This window comes from Thermobia domestica, chromosome 9 (genome assembly GCF_964235325.1).
Source record: "Thermobia domestica chromosome 9, izTheDome1.hap1.1, whole genome shotgun sequence".
In the NCBI taxonomy this organism is placed as follows: domain Eukaryota; kingdom Metazoa; phylum Arthropoda; class Insecta; order Zygentoma; family Lepismatidae; genus Thermobia; species Thermobia domestica.
In genome coordinates, this window is record NC_137462.1 from 36,980,882 (window position 1) to 37,002,939 (window position 22,058).

The 22,058-nt window shown below is 34.1% G+C and overlaps 1 protein-coding gene across 1 annotated transcript in view; it reads right to left on the bottom strand.

The window, feature by feature from the left end:
- The window catches only part of Argl (Argininosuccinate lyase), a 65,411-nt gene that overhangs the window by 13,005 nt on the left and 30,348 nt on the right, over positions 1-22,058 (bottom strand). The window contains exons 7-11 of the mRNA XM_081770903.1: positions 21,045-21,238; positions 18,227-18,426; positions 16,311-16,454; positions 13,703-13,783; positions 4,752-4,858 (exon numbers count right to left, since the gene is read on the bottom strand). Coding sequence (XP_081627029.1) covers positions 4,752-4,858; positions 13,703-13,783; positions 16,311-16,454; positions 18,227-18,426; positions 21,045-21,238 — 726 coding nt within the window. The remainder of the gene's footprint in view (positions 1-4,751; positions 4,859-13,702; positions 13,784-16,310; positions 16,455-18,226; positions 18,427-21,044; positions 21,239-22,058) is intronic.

Here is a 22,058-nt window from a genome sequence, read left to right on the forward strand (position 1 = left end):
CTAACGTAGAAACGTGGTCGGGAGGTGTAAGGCATGTAGAAATTGTATTTTTAATAACCATGAGTATGGTCCACTTCCATGTTTTTCTTTTTACTTTTTGCAGCTACATCGGAACGTTCAATTTTTATTCTTCACTAATTGCAAATGGCGCTTACATTCAAAATATGAGGAATTTTGGTGGCATTTGTTCGGATATTCTTCTCTTTGGAAATGAAGACAAGAATAAAAGCAATACGCAAAGACAAAAAGTATTATCAGTACTAAACATTACCAATAATAATTGCTACGAAAAACTAAATACGACCTCTTTTACCATCTCTCATGAGTTGTATGTATTATTAACAAAAATTTTTAAAAATGTCCTTGCCGCGGATTCGAACTTGCGTCCTTTGCATTTGTAAGCCAGCACCTTAACCACTACACCAAGATCATGGTATGGTGACCGTTTAGTTGTCGGCGTATTTGTTGTATTTGTGTTTTATGTTCCCACTTCGACAATTTTTACTCTTTTTTTGTAAGTTTAACAGCTGTTTCTGGCTTTCTCTTTCGGTGTCGTCCTTTATTTACACAATGCACTATTCGTATTCACAGCTTGTGCCCCTCTGCAATGTCTTATTCAGATTAAGCTTTTCTTTTTGCCCCTCAGTAAACATTTGATTGATTTAATTCTCATACTCTCCACGGATGGAGCGCAGGAATGCCAGACTCGAAAAATAGGTGTACATTTACTTTCCTGACAGATCATACATAAACAGAGAGATTTTGACTATCTTTGTAATGCTGTCAAATCAAGGCAATAAAATTTGACGCACATTTAATAAATTCAGTGTGCGTTCCACCGTATTAATCTGTTCAAATTGATTTAACTGTGTTATAACTTTGAAGGTATTTTTCATTTAAATAGACCGCGAGCTTTTCTCACATGATATCCAGGCCTCGAATATAAAATGATATAAAATGCATGAGTCACTTGTTTAAACATATACAGTTTTGAATATAAATAAAAGGTACTGGTCACACCGTACTAAATTTTCCCTCTCCAATTTCTTAAGCTAAATCATACTATACTGTAGTTATTACTGGAACATTCATTTATGAAATATGAACAAAATTGTATTTTCCGAAAACTCGTTCCAAGAAAACTCAACCGTTAACAAAAGTAAGCCATGTTTTAGAGACTTTTTCATGAGAAATGACCTATGCTTTATATTAAGATTACTAATTGATATAATTGAATAATGTTTTAATTCGAGTTATATAACCGAGTTAAAACAACAAATTCAAAAGATCGTGCTCGTAAAACTTAATGATAGTGCCTACAGGGTCCTGGATTCCATTTGTTTATAAGATGTCAACAAAATTCCATGAGTCATTTTTGAGAAAATCGTAAGAGAAAAATTCATCCTGGATTTTTTGACGATAAATGAGTTATACCATATTCTCAGGATATTAATGAAATATTTATGAAATATGTAAACAAAACTACTAGAGTCGTTTTTAAGCATATCGTCAGAGAAAGACTCACCACCAAGAAGAACCTACCCCTTGTGGATTTTTTTTTTTTTTAGGACAAATGAATTATGATAATGGCACAATTTTTTATGAAATATGAAGGAAATCTCTTTTGAGTCACTTTTGAGAAAATCGTCCGAAAAATCAAAAATAGACTATCCTTTATACATATTTTTACTACAAATAAGTTATACCGTATTATTAAGTTATTAAACGAAACGTCTATTTATGAAATATGAAGAAAATTGCCTGAGTTCTTTTTGAGAAAATAGTCCGAATAAACTGCTCTTTATGGTCTTTTCAGGACAAATGGGCTAAGCGGTTAGCGTACGATTCCCGGCCGGAGCTCATGTGGTTCGGATTCCACGTTAAGCAGTAGGTCCAAGTCTCATATAGCCTCGGGACGTTAAACTCGAAATCACCTCTCCTTCAGGACAAATGCTTTACCCCATTTTATTAGGTTATTACTGAAGAATTTATTTATAAAGTATGAAGAAAATCTCATGAGTTGTTTTTGAGAAAATGGTCAGAAGGGAAACTCACATTCTAAACTACTCCTTGTGGATTGTTTCAGAACAAATGAGTTATGTCCTATTATCAGGTTATTAACGAAACAATTGTTTATGAAATGTATGAACAAAATCCGACGAGATGTTTTTGAGAAAAATACTCTGAGATAAATTAGCAAGAATAACGTACCTCTTGTGGATTTTTAAATCATAAATGAGTTATGCTTATTGTCAAGCTAATAGCGAACATTTATTTATGAAATGTGTGAACAAACTCTCTGGAGACTTTTTGAGAAAATCACCCGAGAAATTGAGCCTCCAAAAATAAACTATACCTTTTGGAGTTATACCATATTATCAACTTATTAATCAAACATTTATTTGTGAAATATGACGAAAATTGCCTGAGTCGTATTTGAGAAAATGACAAATTTTGATTTTCACCCTTCAGTAAACCACGATTATTATTAGTGGTAGGAAGAAAATTGTTAGAAAAAAGACCATTGAGAATCTATAAAAACTTTTAATTTAAAATTTGGTACCGATACGTTAAACGGTATGGTCTCTAGGTGAGTGAACATCTTTACGTGAGGACAAATGGACGGATTGGCGGATGAATAAAAGGATAGAGTCCTAAAATCCGTTTTTCGGCACGCACGGTTCATGAAACATGTACATCCGTTGAAACCTCAAATTCAACTTTTTTTGCGATCACCGTATTTTCTTCTCTCCTATAACCGCACGAAAGTAACAATGTTACCTCAAGAGTCAAGATAACTGATAAATAAGGTTGCCAAATTTATTTTCGAAGATGAAAGCAATTTCTTAACAATATAACGATTATTTTAAAAGGAAGAAAATGGAAGAGTTTTCGAGAAAAAATATACCCAAACAATAATAATACCGGTATTATCAATCACTAAAATTGATAGTTACAACTGACGATCAATAAGGCATAATTTATGAAGAAAGTTTAACATCTAATTTCACATACATCGCTACTGTGTCACAACAATTACAGGGAAAAATTGAAAGAGGCGGTAGGTACAGTAATCTGTTAGCAGTGTAAGCAGACAGTGCCAACGGATTTCCTATTCAAGTATTCCTAAAACGCCTAGAATTGAAGAACTTCTCGTACTTATGAAGAACATCAAAGAATAAGGAAGAAAATGTAATCTTTAGCATAAAATATTAGTAAATAATAAAGTCCCAGGGGGAAAGTATGAATCTTTGTATATAAGGAATTAAAAAAAATAAGAATATTAGAAAACTATTGTCTGTTATTTTACTGCCAAATATCTTGCTCTTGGAACCAGAACCAGAGATCAGTGACTCGGAAATCATTCGAAAAGCTTTTATACTAGATAATTAGCGTGACAATATCTTCAAAAAATGGTATAATAATGATATAAGTAAAAAGTGTTATCTCTATGAATGTTGAACATATATTGGAAACTTTATTTTTCATTTTTCATATTTTTTCGATTTTTTAAATTTATACTACTAGTATTTAACTTTGTTTTTACTATTTAACGAAAATCATATTCACGAAGAAATTAAATGTCGACTAAAAGCAGGGAATTCGTGTTACTACTCGGTTCAAAATCTCTTGTCGTCGCGAATTCTGTCGAGGAATTTGAAGCTTAAAATATATAAAACGATAATCATGCCTGTTGTTCTGTATGGTTGCGAAACATGGTCGCTTACTCTGAGGGAAGAACATAGACTGAAAGTATTTGAGAACAGGATCCTGAGAAGAATATTCGGACCCAAGAGGAACGAGAATGGGGAATGGCGGAAGCTTCATAACGAGGAACTACATAGTTTATACGGTTTACCCAACATTGTTAGGGTCGTCAAGTCTAGAAGGCTTAGGTGGGCAGGTCATGTAGCTAGAATGGAAGAAAGTAGAAACGCTTTCAAAGTCTTGACTGGAAGACCCATAGGAAAACGACCATTAGGAAGACCTAGGCGCAGATTGGAGGATAATATTAAGATGGATCTCGCAGAGATAGGAATACAAAGTAGAAACTGGATGCAATTAGCTAAGGATAGAAGTCAGTGGAGAGCTTTTGTGAACGCAGCATTGAACCTCCGGGTTCCATAGGCCATAGAGTTAGTTAGTTAGTTAGTTTTTACTATTTAACTTCTATTTTTTCCTTCTTTACATGTATATTCTTTTTTCTTTCTTTCAATATATAGATATATATGTATTATGTGTGTATAGCCTACCTATGTTCCTCTGTAAATGGAGTTTGGCTCTGTAGAGGACTATTACAAATAAATAAATAATCAATATTCTTTTCCCCGAAAAAATTACCGTAAGCTGTCAATTATCTGTGGTCCTTTTGATTATCCCTTTCCTTTCGACTTCTGTTTTGAGAAAATTTGTTTTTTTTTTTTTTAAACTTTATTTACAAATAAAGAAAAGCGGTTTTAACACGAAGAAAGCAAAACAGTTGACCGATTTGTGTGTGCGAAAAAGTTAAGCAAAAAAAAAAAAAAAAAAAAAAAAAAAAACTTGGAAGTACAGAAAACTGCTGTTTATTTTAAGTCATAATTGTATATGTAGGCCCCTACTATGAATAACAATTGTTCAAAAGCTATTTTCGTGTTGTTTTCTGTTCTTTCTCGATGATTTTGCGGATTGGCTATTTGCAGTTGCTGAACCATCTAATTACACGGATAATTAGGAGTTTGTTTGTTTATTATAATAGGTGTCCAGATTACCTGATAGTTTTAAGATCATCTATTGTCAAATGTGTAACAGGAACATGTTTCTTTTCTGCTAGCACGACTGCTTCACCTGCACAATGATGGGCATCTCGGAAAGGAACCTTCAACAAAGAAGTTTAAAAGAACACGTATACTACCTTAAAACATAAGAAAAGTCAATCAATAAGAATAAATACACCAAATATTATTTGTCTATAGCTAGATACAAATATTAACTATGGTATCTTTGGAGTATAGGGGTTTCAAGCAATTTTGAGACCTTTATTTGAATAGCTACTACTTCAACAGTATTCATTTGAATTTCATAGTCAGTACATTGTTTACCTCATAATAAAGCAGGTTTTCAAATGCAATATGGCGCATGTCAGTACAAAATAATGCGTCCACACACACAAAAAAATAAAATCTTACAGAAAATTTCTCTTAAAAATCCCTCTCTGCAACTTCGACGCTCCCTAGTGCTGCTCTAGGTGAGAGTACACAACCCTAATGTACCAAATTTCACAAAATTAAATCCCCACGTTAAGCGGGTTTGCATATCCAGGCTCCTAACTATGAAAACATTTACGCTCACTCCAACCTCAATCATTTCACGAATTCAACCTGTTTTACATATGTTATTAGGACATAATATCGATTGTGATTTATTCTAAAAACATTTTTATACATTGCAAGAGCTGTAACGTTCAAATATTTACTGAGAACTTATAGTCGTATCGGAATAAACAAAAGCGAGTATGGAACAGTAAACTGGTTTCACAAAAGGCAAAATAAGATATGCAAAGGCATACGAAACGGTTGCCGGTGGCAATAGCCGAGTGGTCTCGGGCGTTCGGCTTCAGATCATGAGGCGCAATCCACTGGGGGTTCGAATCCCCCTGAAGAGCAAGGTCGGAATTTTAACTGTCCTGGATCTTTCTTTGTTTGTGTCCCTGTCGTGTTTGGATTACGCAGAAATTGCGCGAATTGCCAATGGCGAACAGTATCCCGGTTGGGACGAACTTAAAAAAAAAAAAAAAAAAAAAAAAAAAAAAGTGGTCAAGGTGCTTGTGCGAATGTATATTGTGATAAAAAAAAAAAAAAAAAAAAAAAAACGGTCGAGTGGTTTGGATCGATACACTACCAATCACATGTTTGTGTGTTCAAACCCTGTAGCAAGTTGTTTCTTTTTTAAGTGTCTTCCTATTTTCATCCGGAGGCTGAAAATATTTCTTTGAGTAACTCATTGAAAACTTCTTTTGTTTCAAATTCGATTAGAACGGAACATTATATGAATTGCGAATCTTAAATCCATAGTTAAAAAAAATTGAAGTATACTCACTACTCCATTATCCTCTGATTTGTAACGAAAAACTATTTATAAACAGTGGTGACTTCAGAAAATTATCCTCGGGGGGAATTTCAATATGCGGGTGGAGGGCAAACATTGGTAGTCCACATTGAGCACGATCAAATATATGGTCCTGAAGGCAGAAATTTCTTAGCTCCAGAGGGGTCTCAAATTCTCCCTCAGATCACGTCCTGAAAGCATCATTGCTTAAAAGCTTTTCGTAACAAATATAATATTACACTTGTTTCTCGTTCTACATTTTGAATTGGTAAAATCATAACTTATAGAGAATTATGATAAAAGCATAAAAATTACAATACCAATCATGTATAAATTATCCTATAAGTTACCAACTTTGGGTCAGATTAAAACTCAAATATTTGTTTTCGGATTGCACTTAGAAGTAAGTCCTCTCTATATAATCCTGATTGAAAGCCATGTATAACTCTAATCAATTAATCAATATTTATACAAATATTTTTTTTATTTTACTATTTTTACTATTTAATATTATATACACTTTATTTCCAAAATCAAAATCTCGAAAATGTATATTGTACGAGTGCAGATTCGCAAATAAATGATTATTTATCATATATATTGGTCTCTATTCGAAATTCTATTTAATCGAATCCGACAAGAACATCAAGAACAGGTGAAAAAAAAAAGAGAAAAAAGTGCGCGGGGACTCGAACTTAGTTCGAATGGTGCTTCATTAGCCGAACGCCTTAGACCACTAGGCTATGGTAACAACTAGTGATTGTAGCAAAGGCTTCGAGTAGTAGTTCTTATTACAGAATAACATTTTCTATTGCCTAAAATTTAAACCTAATTTACTTTGATATAATATATCTATTAATTTGTTTCATGAACACTTTTTCGTTACTTTGATGAATGATGTATGTTGTTGATATAGATTCTATTACACGTTCATTCGTAAATATTATAGAAAGTATCAGGGTTATTTATGATCTTTTATGGAAATTGACTGGCGCATGCGCAGTACACAGACAGTTCAATTGGAAGGCGAGGGAAGGAAACGCCAACACACTGTTAGAATGTTTCCCTCGCAAGCAGTAGTTCCCAACCGAGGGACGGCGGGACGCACTTCGTCCTCCTGGGGTGGCGTGAAGGGTTTACGAAGTCCCTTCGTTGTGTTATATTTCTTGAATGATTATGCACAATATCCAGTCACATCTTCTACACATTTGAAAGTGATAAATCGTAGTATAAATAAACCGTCCTCTACACACAGTGATTGTTGCTTCTCCAAGATTATAAACTGAATCACTTTTTATTTCAATAGAATATAAAAGTTTCAATGGGAGGGGTTACAACCCCCTCATCCCCCTGGGTCTTTGATATGTCACCGCCTAAACTGTAACTTTCAAGTTAGAATCGAAAAATGGAGACATGTGACCTACTAAATATATTTTTAGTTCATTATACATTTTCATAAATAAAATATCCACAATTACAATGACAGTAAATGCTAAGTAATTATTGTAAATCTTTGTACTTTCATTTTCCCTTTCTTCTCAACTGAGCTAGAAAAATGTAAAAATGGGAGGTTAAGGATTTCAAATATTACGTATATTTGAGCGTATTACGAAATTATATTTAACAGAATCCGGCAGGATCAGAAACAGAAACGTCAAGAAGAGGTAAAACCAAATTGTACTGTGGTGGGATTCGAACTACTCTTGAATGGTGCCTCAGAATCTCTAGCCGAATGCCTTAGTCCACTTTTTTTTTTTAATCACTTTTTATTTTTACTAATTGACGTTACATATTATATCAAAATACAAAAATAAAGTTACATATTGGTACACACTGTGTACATTGGCACAAAGTCAATGTATAGTAGGGAAAATTAACAAAATTTACATGTCAATTATAGCGGGCGTCCATACAATAGGTAGTTGAGGTAATGTGCAAAGAGTTTTTTCTTTCTTGGTGGTGGGAATTTACCATAACGTGAACACAGGAAATCCTTGTATGTGTGATGTGCTTGAGGTAACTTAGGCGACAGAGTAAATTCTATAGTATCAGCTGATAGCCAAACAACAGAATTTTGCTTCTCTGTAGGAAAAAATCTAAAATCAGGAAACAAAATCATTTGAACAGTAATGAAATCCAAGCTTATTTTACATAAGTACTGAACCATTTCACGATAAGTTTTCCAAACGGAGAGCGATTCGCTGCAGGTAGTGAGACGATGTTCCAAAGTATCAACTTTCCCACAAATATGACATTGGTTGTCATCTGTAATTTGAAGATGTTGCCGTTTAGCCTTAGTATCTATTAGGTTATTAACAGATCTGTACCATAACGAACGAGCTGAGGTGGACACAAAATTACATGAAATGCTCCTCCAAATACGTTGCCAATTCGCAGATGGGCATTTGGAAATTATATGATGACGTACTCCAGTCGGCTAATGTGACAAGTTGAAAATATAGTAAGCGTGTTTCATGTTCAATCTTTTGTTACAGTATGAAATTTATTTTGTATTCTCTGAAGTCTGCCTATTTTGGCCTGATGTAATAGTCTGTTGAAATTGTTTTATGTTTACGGTATTCTTTACTTTGACGAATGATGTTGTTAATATAGGTTCTATTACGTATTTGTTCATAAATATTACAACAATTGTCAGGATTATTTATGATCTATCATGAAAATTGACTGGTGCATGCGCAGTAGAAACAGAAAGATACACTTTACCGACATTTGTCATACACGCCAGAACGCAAATTTCTAACAAGTTCTGAAAATGCATCGCTCTAAAGGTTGTGGAGAACTGTCTGTTGCTCTGAGAGGAGAAATCATAGGCCGAGCAAAAATGGGACAAACTGTGCTTCAGATTGCTAGAGATCTGGGATGTGACAAGAAAACGGTCAAGAAATGGGTTCAGCGACATGAAGAAGGTGGTGAATGGTTCAGGTCTCGGTCAAGAAGTGGAAGGCCAAAAGTGACAACTGCAGCTCAAGATCAAGCTTTAGTTACAGAAGTAATCAACAGACCTCTACGCCACACGTCAATCCTCTTGGACAAAGCCAGAGAATATAATTGTTCTCACGAAACAATAAGAAGATTATTGAGGGGTTGGTCTACAATGTTCAAGACCCGTTAGGAAGACTCTCCTGACTGAAACTCACAAGGCCAGACGAATGGAATGGGCACAGAATAACATAACCCAACCTCAGCCATATTGGGACTTAGTCATTTGGACCGACGAGAAGGTTTTCAAGTCTAACCAACAAGGCAGAGTTATATTGTATAGACCGCGCGGAACCGGGTATGCTGAACAAAATATTATCAGAATTTCTTGTTCAGGGCGAATATCAGCACACTTTTGGGGATACATGACGGCTGCTGGTCCTGGAGATTTGGTTGCGGTGCCTGAGAGAATGAACAGCAGTGTTACCGTCCTTAGAAAGAAACTTCCCCGACCAGGAAGAATATATATTTATGCATGACAACAGTGCTGTTCACTCTTCCCGGCAAACACGAGAGTGGCTAAGTGAACATCCAGAGTTAATTTGTATTGAGTGGCCCCCCTCTATCCCCAGATTTGAACCCAATTGAACATCTGTGGGCCAACATGGTGCAAGAATGGGAAGAGAGACGTGAAGACAGAGACCAAACGTTTCTTCAAAATCATGTTATGGAACTGTGGCAACATTTTCGTGACACACCGTCGTATTGCTCGAGACTTGTATCTAGTATCCCCTCCAGACTTCAATAAGTTATTGACTCTGGAGGTGATTACACGAAGTACTAGTGTGTTATTTTTTGTGTAAACATTTATTTAAGTTTCATTTATTTATTATATTTTTTCAAGAGCAATACTTTCGTTCTTCATTCTTTTCCTTTGCTTGTTTACTTATTAGTTCCTTAAAACGTAAAGGAAGAGTAGTATATCTTCAAAAAGTATTTGTGAATTTACTTTGAACCTTTCTAAGAATACATATACTTTTTTTTCTTACTCTATATCATGCACAATATTACTTTCATTCCAGTTAATTAATAACTTTATTTCACATCTCGGATAAAAGTATTATTGTCATTTTAACGATGTTTTCCTTTTGATTGTGTAATTTCTAGTTTCATTGAATTATCTCAATTCGAATGAATAAATCACATTTTGTTTATTGTCCCTTCCTTAGCTAGGTTCGAATTCGAGAACAATGTGGTGTAATTTACGTTCTTTATTCTTCATATTGTGCAGTAATGACAATATTAATTATTTTTCATAAGTCCAGTTGATCAGTGAGAACTTGAACAAACATTAACCTGGTAATTCTTTACGCAATGACAAGCTAAAATACATTTTAGCTATTCTTTATACTTCACAGAGATGAAACATTCTAACAGTGTGTTAGCGTTTCCTTCCTCGCCTTCCAATTGAACTGTCTGTACACTGCGCATGCGCCAATTTCCATAAAAGATCATAAATAACCCTGATACTTTCTATAATATTTACAAAAGAACGTGTAATAGAATTTATATCAACAACATACATCATTCATCAAAGTAACGAAAACGTGTTCATGAAACAAATTAATAGATATATTATATCAAAGTAAATTAGGTTTAAATTTTAGGCAATAGAAAATGTTATTCTGTAATAAGAACTACTACTCGAAGCCTTTGCGACAATCACTAGTTGTTACCATAGCCAAGTGGTCTAAGGCGTTCGGCTTATAAAGCACCATTCGAACTAAGTTCTAGTCCACGCGCACTTTTTTCTTTTTTTTTTTTCACCTGTTCTCGATGTTTCTGTCTGTGTTCTTGTCGGATTCGATTAAATAGAATTTCGAATAGAGACCAATATATATGATAAATAATCATTTATTTGTGAATCTGCACTCGTTCAATATACATTTTCGAGATTTTGATTTTGGAAATGAAGTGTATATAATATTAAATAGTAAAAATAGTAAAATAAAAAAAATATTTGTATAAATATTGATTAATTGATTAGAGTTATACATGGCTTTCAATCAGGATTATATAGAGAGGACTTACTTCTAAGTGCAATCCGAAAACAAATATTTGAGTTTTAATCTGACCCAAAGTTGGTAACTTACAGGATAATTTATACATGATTGGTATTGTAATTTTTATGCTTTTATTATAATTCTCTATAAGTTATGATTTTACCAATTCAAAATGTAGAACGAGAAACAAGTGTAATATTATATTTGTTACGAAAAGCTTTTAAGCAATGATGCTTTCAGGACGTGATCTGAGGGAGAATTTGAGACCCCTCTGGAGCTAAGAAATTTCTGCTTTCAGGACCATATATTTGATCGTGCTCAATGTGGACTACCAATGTTTGCCCTCCACCCGCATATTGAAATTCCCCCCGAGGATAATTTTCTGAAGTCACCACTGTTTATAAATAGTTTTTCGTTACAAATCAGAGGATAATGGAGTAGTGAGTATACTTCAATTTTTTTTTTAACTATGGATTTAAGATTCGCAATTCATATAATGTTCCGTTCTAATCGAATTTGAAACAAAAGAAGTTTTCAATGAGTTACTCAAAGAAATATTTTCAGCCTCCGGATGAAAATAGGAAGACACTTAAAAAAGAAACAACTTGCTACAGGGTTTGAACACACAAACATGTGATTGGTAGTGTATCGACCCAAACCACTCGACCGTTTCGTATGCCTTTGCACATCTTATTTTGCCTTTTGTGAAACCAGTTTACTGTTCCATACTCGCTTTTGTTTATTCCGATACGACTATAAGTTCTCAGTAAATATTTGAACGTTACAGCTCTTGCAATGTATAAAAGTGTTTTTAGAATAAATCACAATCGAAATTATGTCCTAATAACATATGTAAAACAGGTTGAATTCGTGAAATGATTGAGGTTGGAGTGAGCGTAAATGTTTTCATAGTTAGGAGCCTGGATATGCAAACCCGCTTAACGTGGAGATTTAATTTTGTGAAATTTGGTACCATGGAAAATTATGTTCTGGTATTGGTAAGGTTTGTCCAAATGCCATGCCCTCGTAAGCACGCATCCAGCTTGTAACATTTGACTGTCGGTATGTTCTTATATATCGTCATTTTGTATAATTGATAATTTTGTATGAGTTCCTGTTTAGCCAACATTGGTGAATTCCGTCAATGGTTCTGGTTAAATACCCGTTAATTGACAGAAAGTGCTTTGTTATGCGTCATAAAGGATGCTATAGTCAGATATATGTAGATAACCATTTGTTTAGTACACTGAATAATATCCAGGAAAGTTAAGAGGTTTGGAAATGAATGATATCCCAGCTCTACTTAAGCACTGTGTTTTACTTCTGAATGTTAGATCGTTATCTTTCCTCAGTCATACATTTTAAATTACGACTACTCTCTGTTCTCTCTTACTTCTAAACGACAACAAACAAAACTATATGTAATCTTCAGCTACTCAAGAATTTGATCGGCCAGTCTTAAGCTTGCAGAGACGTGCATATTACACATGTGCTTTTCAAAGTGTCTAAGTAATGTAGAGAACATCCAGCAGAAAACTGGCAATACTTATTTTTTTCTTCTTAAAATTCCCTAAGCAACCAAAGATTACAATGGCCAATATATTTATTATAATTAACTACTTATTTACTAGTACGTAAAAACATTCATTGTCTCTTGCTATTCTTCCAATACTCGTAGAAACAGCAGTCAACCTTCTTCTTAACGTAAAAACAGAACAAGCGCCAAACCACCCACATTGTTGAACTGGGATCACGAGAAAGTCTACCATTGCGCATCCTTATTACAATACTTCCATTATTTCATTAATTGTAATTTATTACAGTGTGTTACTATCTTGCTGCTGACTTCCGTTATAGCAAGGATGCAAATAAGCAACACAATTTTACTAGCCCAAGAAAAGAGCTACTAGCCCACATCGCACAGAAATGATTTACTTACCTTCGGTATGATATTAAATACTCCCCCGCACCGATGAACCACTCTCCCCGGGCGAGTGGTTATTTGCATCCCTGTATTATAGTATCTTAGTTTTATATCATTGTTTTATAATAAAATTATATTTCTTGTGATACTTTACTTCGTGTAAGAGCACATAACGTCAGTAACTCAACAGAATATTAATATGTTTCAGATACATTTGGCTTTGTTTACGTTCGTATAGAAGTAGGACGGAACATATTATAGTTAGGAACTACGTAGTACACTGTTTATTTCGTGAAATATTTATGTCCACTATATTCTGCATCCTCTTCTAACACATGGTCATGATTGTCCGCGATATACTGAGATGAAGTTTTATTTCGGGCAACTGTAACCCTCATTGTTTAATAAAAACATATAACTCGTGTAACTTTTCTGAAAATTATTATTTTATTTTATTTCTCAGTTTTCGTTTCATTTTAGAACTAAACAAATTGTCAATAGCATGTAGAAGGTGGGATATTCCTTGCTAGTTCAGCGGTCTTGAAAGAAAGTTAAAAAATTAAAAGATCTGGAAAGTTAAAAATTTAAGAAAAATGACTGTTATTTTTTGTGTAACTTTTCTACATTATGGTTTAATATATGTTCATTTTATAGTAAAGTTATGCGATAAACATAGTATTCAACTTACCCCTTTTCTCACCAAGTAATATGCCATATCAGTTACCAACATATCAGGACTAAGCGCTGACTCACAAGCCGTCTTATTCACCTGTTGAGAAGTAAATATAATTATTATTTCAAATTTACCGTATTTTCCCTTCTTTCTTATTTCAGTCTTTGCAATTCGAAAATAACATTTATAGCTTTAAATTAAATTCGTATAAAGGTGTTTTAATTATAAAAATAATATTTTCATTCGAATTAAATAATCGATTGAAAACAACGAATTCAGAAGATCGTGCTAGTCAACATTATATTTTCCATCAATTTATAAATACTTTTCAATATGCAAGTGGACATCTAATAATAGATATTTGTCAAAGTTTCCTTGAAACTTAACGATAGTATCTACGGGGTACCGGAGTCCATTCCCGGTGGTAAGGCACAAAAATTTAATTTCACAATCATTAACTTTCCTTATCACTGCTAAATTAAAATACTGCTAATTTTGCAGTAATTATGTGATATCTTCAAATAGATAAAAGATCATCAAAATGTGGAACAGTATTACCCTAGACAACATTACTTTGCATTTGGTACCGTTATCACGAGTCACCTTGTAATTTTCCGTTTTCAGTCATTTAGTAACGTGAAAATAACTACCGATTTTCTAAATGGCTGGAAATCGAAAGCAGATAAGTAAGTTATGATAATGGTATCTCATGTAAAATATTGTCTAGGGAGCTCTTGTTCCACTTTTCGATTATCTTTTATCTACTTGAAGATATCACATAATTACTATAAAATTAGCGATATTTTAATTTCGCTATGATGGGGCCTCTTAACCATCCGTCTCCTTTAGCCTAAAGGGCATAAATGTGGAACGTTAAACTTAAAAAAAAAAAAAACGGAAGTTAGAGAAGAAATATTTATAAAGCTTCGAAATGTGGTGTTCGAGGAAGATGGAAAAGATAAAAATGGACGGAGAGAGTAACAAATAAATGTTTTAAAACAAGTAGGAGAGAAGAGGACGCTTTTAGTCAGCATTCTTCGCAGGAATCCCAATTGGATTGGACACATCTTGCGAAGAAATTGTCTTCTTCATACCACCATAGAAGGAAAGATGGAAGGAAAGCGAGGAATAGGAAGAAGAAAAAAATAACTAATCGATAATTTGAAAAACAGAAGAGAAATATTGGAAGATAGAAGAGGCAGCTGAAGATAGAGAAACGTGTAAGAAACACATTTGCAGGTCCACACACACAAAAAGCTCATTTGTCCCAGGACCTACCAAAGGAATAATAATAATAATAATAATAATAATAATAATAATAATAATAATAATAATAATAATAATAATAATAATAATAATAATAATAATAATAATAATAAAACTAAGTGAGTTTCGTTTCACAATGTGAAACTACCCTAGGCTTCCAAACTATGCAAATACTCAAACTTTAAATATTACATCCATAACTACTTGAATACAGATATAAGATCAAAGATAGACTCTGTTTCTCGGACGGTAAATCCATATTAAAAAGCCAGCACCCACTATCACTTACTGTTTCTTCACTATAGAGATTAATATTGAAACCGGAAGTGTTAATTGATGTCTATTACTTCCGGTTGCCATCAAGGAATAAAATCAGAGGTGAAACGTTCTTGTTATATTGAATCCATATCAAAAAACTACTTGTTGCTGTCTGTTTCCGTCTTATTCATTATGCGATCAGAGTTGAAACCGAAAATCGCCACTTTCGGTTTCAACGGATAGATAAAAGTCGAAACAAAATTCAACCTTCAGACGCTGAATCTGTGGGGGGGGGGGGCGCTTTTCGGTATCTCGTAAGGTATACCGGTTTTACTTTATGGAAATAAGTACTAAAATCGGAAGTACTAGTAAGTTTCAACCTGGGTGATTCTCTTTGAGACGTTGAATAAATTAAATAAAAAAAGAACGTTTATCTATTACCGTTTCTGTTCTATGGCGATCATAGTTGGAACCAGAAACGATTGATTTCCATCATGTCTGGTTTGAATAGACGGTTAATAGAGGGGATGGAACATATTCTTGAGACGCTGAATCGATTTACTAAAAAACCACTTATCGATATCTCTTTCTCTAATAAAGCGATTGAGAAAATAAATAGCGATTTAAGAAGAATCAGCGACTGGTCTACGGCTCATGAGTTAAAATGAAACGCAGCAAAATCCCAAAGCATCTTAGTTGGCTTGGTGCTTGGGGTCCCGGGTTCGATCCCAGACAAATGAACAAGTGATATAAATCGTTGTCAACTTCACTTACGTGTTAGTAAATACGGAAGTTAGCATCACGCATTAGTCAAGCTCTTAATCCAACGATAGAAACAACTTTGCGTAAGGCCCAAAGAATACATACATATAATTTTCATCAGCCAATTTTTCCTTATTGTTGAGAAATTCCACTTCCGTAAATTAGGCAACATCCTTATATATGGGAACTTTCTTAAGAAAAATGCATTTTACTATGTTGTTTTGAATAAATGTTTTACTCCATTCTGGCCATCAACAGAATGTGATAGCAAGAATAAATGATAGCTTTAGATTTAGATTTCTTTGAATAAATTTCTACTAGTATGCCTTTAACTTACCTTTAAGGTTCGTATTATTCCACAAGCAACGGGAAGAACCCCAGTTAAAGTATCACAAACGTCAAATACCGCTTCTTTATCTTCTTGCATGTCCTTGTTATAAGTGGATGGAAGGCCCTTCATCGTCATCAGGAAACCACTACACTTAAAATAATAATAATAATAATAATAATAATAATAATAATAATAATAATAATAATAATAATAATAATAATAATAATAATAATAATAATAAATGAAATTGTTTAGCTTATATTTGGGATCGGTACTTTATATTACACTAAAAAAAGTTAATAAATTGTGAAGATGCTCGTAAGCGTATTTACAACTGAATAACCTTAACTTGAAAACACTCTCTATAGGTACCAATACTACATCATCAATTATAATTGAATTTAACTTATAAGATCACCAGAACTTAAGAAATATTCGAGACTCAATACCTTTTAATTGGCTTCTTTTATCATAGACGGCAGCATCAATCAAATTAAATATCAGATATCTCTAACGACAAGAAATAATATTTTAGCCTCAAAAGATAGCTAGCATAATAATAATCTCTAAGTATTTATCCCTCACTATCTATCATTATTCCTCACACCTCAAGATCACCTTTGCACCGTCTGAGTATTGTGGAATTGTCAGAAGGTTTGTGTATTACGAGCTCCTTTCACTTGGTTAGACCACCACTGCTGATCTCTACTCTTAGCAGTTGCAAAAGGTATACCGTGTATTGCAGCAGAAGAAGTCGACATTGGTGAATTGCAAGGATGTGCTGGTCCTGCCCGACAATGCAAAGCCACAAGTGGCAAAGAGGAGCCGGGAGACCCTTCAGTAACTTGCCTGGGAGACACTGCGCCATGCACCATATTCACCGGACCTTGATCCAACACATTACCACTTATTTCATTCTTTTGATAAGCACCTCGTGAGAGATCCTTCGGAAATGAGGAAGACCTGCGGAGAGGATCCACGGATTCTTTGCATCCATGACCACCGAGTTTTATCACCCGAATATTGTGCAGCTGCAAGAACGTTGGCAAAAGATTTTGGATGCTGATGGAGATAACTTCGACACCTAAAGGTACGTATCACCCACTGTATTGTTCTTTGTTTATCACTGCTCTAGAACGGCAAGAACTCTTCTGGCTACCTTGTATTTTCATGTACATATGTTTCCTTACCTACTTTATCCTTGACCCATTTGTTCTTTAAAGTTTTTTTTTTTTTAATTTAACGAAAATTTCAATTCTCTCTTTCATTATAATGTTTTATAAGCCAGTACAAAACATTATCATCGTAAGTTCCGTAGTTGTTAGTTCATGTGTTTCTAACCAACTGGGAACAAATAGTGAAGGAAGAACTGGTGGAAATATGTCATGCTTAACGCATTCATAATGACAATGGTAGCCGATGCGTTGTTCGTGTGACATTCATTAAAAATGCGTGAATACTGGCCGGCCATTAATGGGAAATAGGTGGACAAACACCGAGTGGGTGGGTTTTCCCGACCTTCCTCACTCAACTATTTCGTTCTTCATCATCATCACCTTCTCTGCCTCGGAGCATAAACGTGGGACGTTAAACTTTAAAAAAAATGATTAATTTTGTAAAGTTTCTGCCATTTTTCCATTGCTTGAGGACAAGTTCAGAAGAGTTAACGCCATTTTACTATTATGTTACTTAGAAATAATGCTTCCTAAATGAAAGGTATTACAGAAACTCTTACAATGTTTAACATTTTTAACAGTGTAATTGAAAATAATACTCTCTGTTGAAGTTTAATCGTTAAATATTTCCCTTTTACAAAGTCACGTTCGACGAAACATTTAATTATACTGTATAAATGTTTTGTGAAACATGTAACTATTTTTAGATACAACATAAATAACGAATTTCTTAGAAGTTTTCCTTACCCATCCGAAGATCCTTCCTGCTTTCCCTCTGATCAACTCCAGACTGTCAGGGTTTTTCTTCTGTGGCATCAAACTGCTTCCAGTGGAGTAGGCATCACTTAACGAAACAAAGCCAAACTCTTGAGTACTGTACAAAATCAAGTCCTCGCTAAGACGACTCAAATGAATACCAGCCAACGAGGCCCAGAAAAGAAATTCAGCTACAAATATAGCAAATGGCAAGGTTAAAAGATAAACATACAACTTTAAATCAAATTAAAATATTGTTAGAAGCAAGTTCTTACTGTTAGTATATAAGACTTACTGTAGACCTATATTTACGGTCCGGTATTTCTAGACTGAAAAACCAGGACATCCTATAAAAATTTACAGTGTAGTCAATGCTATGCATTTGTTTTTCACTGAAAAAATACCAGAATTATTTAAATAATAGGTTAATACTCACCAAAAGCGAATGACAGAGAATGGATTACTCTTATCAGTTGAGTGCCGATGACTGATAAAAGAGTAGATTATTCCTATTAGTGGAGTATCGATGACTGATAAAAGAGTAGATTATTCCTATCAATGGAGTATCGATAACTGATAAAAGAGTAGATTATTCCTATTAGTGGAGTATCGATAACTGAGAAAAGAATAGATTATTCCTATCAGTTGAGTATCGATGACTAATAAAAGAGTAGATTATTCCTATCAATTGAGTATCGATGACTAATAAAAGAGTAGATTATTCCTATTAGTGGAGTATCGATAACTGATAAAAGAATAGATTATTCCTATCAGTTGAGTATCGATAACTGATAAAAGAGCAGATTATTCCTATTAGTTGAGTAACGATGACTGATAAAAGAGTAGATTATTCCTATTAGTTGAGTATCGATAACTGATAAAAGAGCAGATTATTCCTATTAGTTGAGTAACGATGACTGATAAAAGAGTAGATTATTCCTATTAGTGGAGTATCGATAACTGATAAAAAGAATAGATTATTCCTATCAGTGGAGTATCGATAACTGATAAAAGAGTAGATTATTCTTACCAGTTGAGTGTCGATGACTAACAAAAGCTGAATTCTTACATATTTTAGGTATCGCATGAATGATATTTATTTATTTATTTATTAATAGGGAAGTCGAGACAATTGGAATTCTAAACAATTTCTGGAGAGAAAGATTATGCAAATTCGAGACTGTCCCCGCTAAACCATGACATTTGGGAGGCCTACTCACACTAAAATATTTCAAATTTTATTATTTAACCTATTAATCTAGACATTTGCCAGTGGAGCCCGAATGTCTGTTGGGAGCTTTTTAAACTCAGAATTTAGGATCTAGAACTACTTTTGATGGTTTAGCTTTGACACATTCAGTATGTGCAGAAAACAATACTACTACAGTATGCCTAAATCAATAGTAACATGATACATAAGGTCAAAGTGATATTTTACCCTCGGCATCATCATATTTATTACCATTATCAGTATAGACTGAGAAACAGGTATTATAACTCACTTTAGCAACCATGTTCATTTCCGTAAGTAGATCTTTTGTGTATGATAAACCTTGAAATATAGGACTACATACAACAGAACGGTACGATCTATAAAATAGCATATTTTTCTGAAACTGAAGTAACAAGATTGAGCTTGAACTTCAAGCGAGACATGTCTTGAAAACAACATGTATCAGCAGCAGTACTTGTAGAGGAGAACATATTTTAGAGAACATAAATGGCAAGTTGTACTTACTGTTTAGTTCGGAGCTCTGAATATATATTACTCTACAAAAAGCTACGAAAAGATTTCCAATAGGTGAGAGAATGATTTCTCAAAATTCAACGCTTATAAGCAGGATATACAGGGAGAAAACTATAATGCACAGCCAAATCTACGCAATTATGAAGCGGTTTGTTCAGCTAAAAATAACATTTGTTCGCTTTGTAAAGTAGCAGATTTCAATCTACATTTTCATTCAGCATATGCGACTTGATAATTTATGAATAAAGTGACCTATAAGTCTTAGGTGTAAATAGTTTCCTGTTTTAGTTTTTTTTCCCTCTATAATTTACATAAAACTACATTCAATTTATAACAGTTATAACATTCAATCCATACGTATAACAGTTAAAGAAAAATAATTTGTATGAAGGAACATGTTTCTATTTTTGTATGATTGTTGTATTGTGACTAAAGTACACAATTGACCTCAATATTTCCCACATTTTGATATATCTTTTTAATTTTCCTTTTATTTTTCTGTCTTTTTTGCCATTTTCGAAACTACCGGGCGGCTCACGAAAATCCCTCTAGTTTGTTTGCTTGTCTTTTAACAATCGGAAATTAAATGTTGGTTTGTATATTTATATGAAAAAAAAAAGAAATGAAATCTATCAGTTTTACATCCCACGGTTATGCCTGCTAGGCTAAAAGAAACGGTGATGATGAGAAATGAATGAAATGGTTGAATGAAGAAAGTGGGAAAAAACGCGAGAAGCCTGAGAAAACCCGCGCACATGGTGTTTCTCTACCACAAAGTTCACTTGTCGCGAGTTGGGATCGAACCAAGGACCCGATACACCAGAGGTGAACATTCTACCACTGAGCTGTATGTTAATTTGTAAATCTCTCCCTTCTGTGTATAATGTATGAGTATTATAGGTATGTAACAATATATGAATAAAGTATATGTGATGTATATCACACACACACACATATGCCCGGAAGGATTGATCTTTCGTACGCTACCTGGTATGAGATTCTGCGACTTCTCTTGGTATAAGATTTGTAAGGCCTGTATAAACGTTCACAGCTCACTCTTACCTACGTAATCTCGGTCGCTCACTCCAAGCAAACTGTTGTAAGTGATATCTCCAAATTGAAGCTCTGACGCCATCTTTTCACGGTCAACATTGAATGGATTCCCAGCCAACGCACCACTGCCAAGGGGTAAGATATTCACTCTTTTGTAGAGGTCTTCCAGCCGATCGTAGTCATTTTTAAAGCGCCAAGCATAGCTTCAGAAAAATAAATAGAAATTATATATAAATACAAAGTAGCAAACATACGCTTTCTCGCATAACTTTCTCTTGAAGCCCAAAAAGCCCTGCGTACGAATATGCATGGGGGGGTGTCCAAGAGGATATGCATATCACAAAATTTGTTATTGATATTTTACGGGGGGAGGAAGATTGAGATTGAGGAACTAAATTTTGTACAAAATGTGTGCGGTTTACACAAAAACAGTGGGATACGCAATGGAGGATTCGAGGCTTAAACTAGGGACGGGCAAACCGGTTTCTAGAGAAACCGAAATCCGAAAACCGGCATTTCGGTTTTCTCCAAAACCGGTTCGGTTTTCTTCAAAGTACCCCTTTAATTTATGTCAGTTCATGTAGATTTATATATAGTTAAGAGATTAGGATATATATTAGGTTTTATATTAGGATATAGCATCATTGGTTTCATTAAATTCGGTTAAATGGACGCACTCTAGTGTGTATATACAAAATTCACGCTTGCCCTAAACAGAAATGCGATAGAATATCTGAATCACCAATTGACGAAACTCTGTGTATACCACTACCAGTGGTGTATTTATAACTTTGTTTCGGCGAGGCTTTGCTAACTTTATTCCTGAAAATGTGAAAATTCTGCAAGATATTTCATTTATTTTAATAAGCATATAGTAAATATAATTTCGGGGGGACAAGAGGGAAGAGGTTATAGCAGGACAGAATAAAGTTTACTAAAGTGTTCGCCATAATGAAAACATATGTGTCCTTCATTTAATTTTATCAAATCTTTACTTTAAGTACACAGCGTTTACTTAATGTT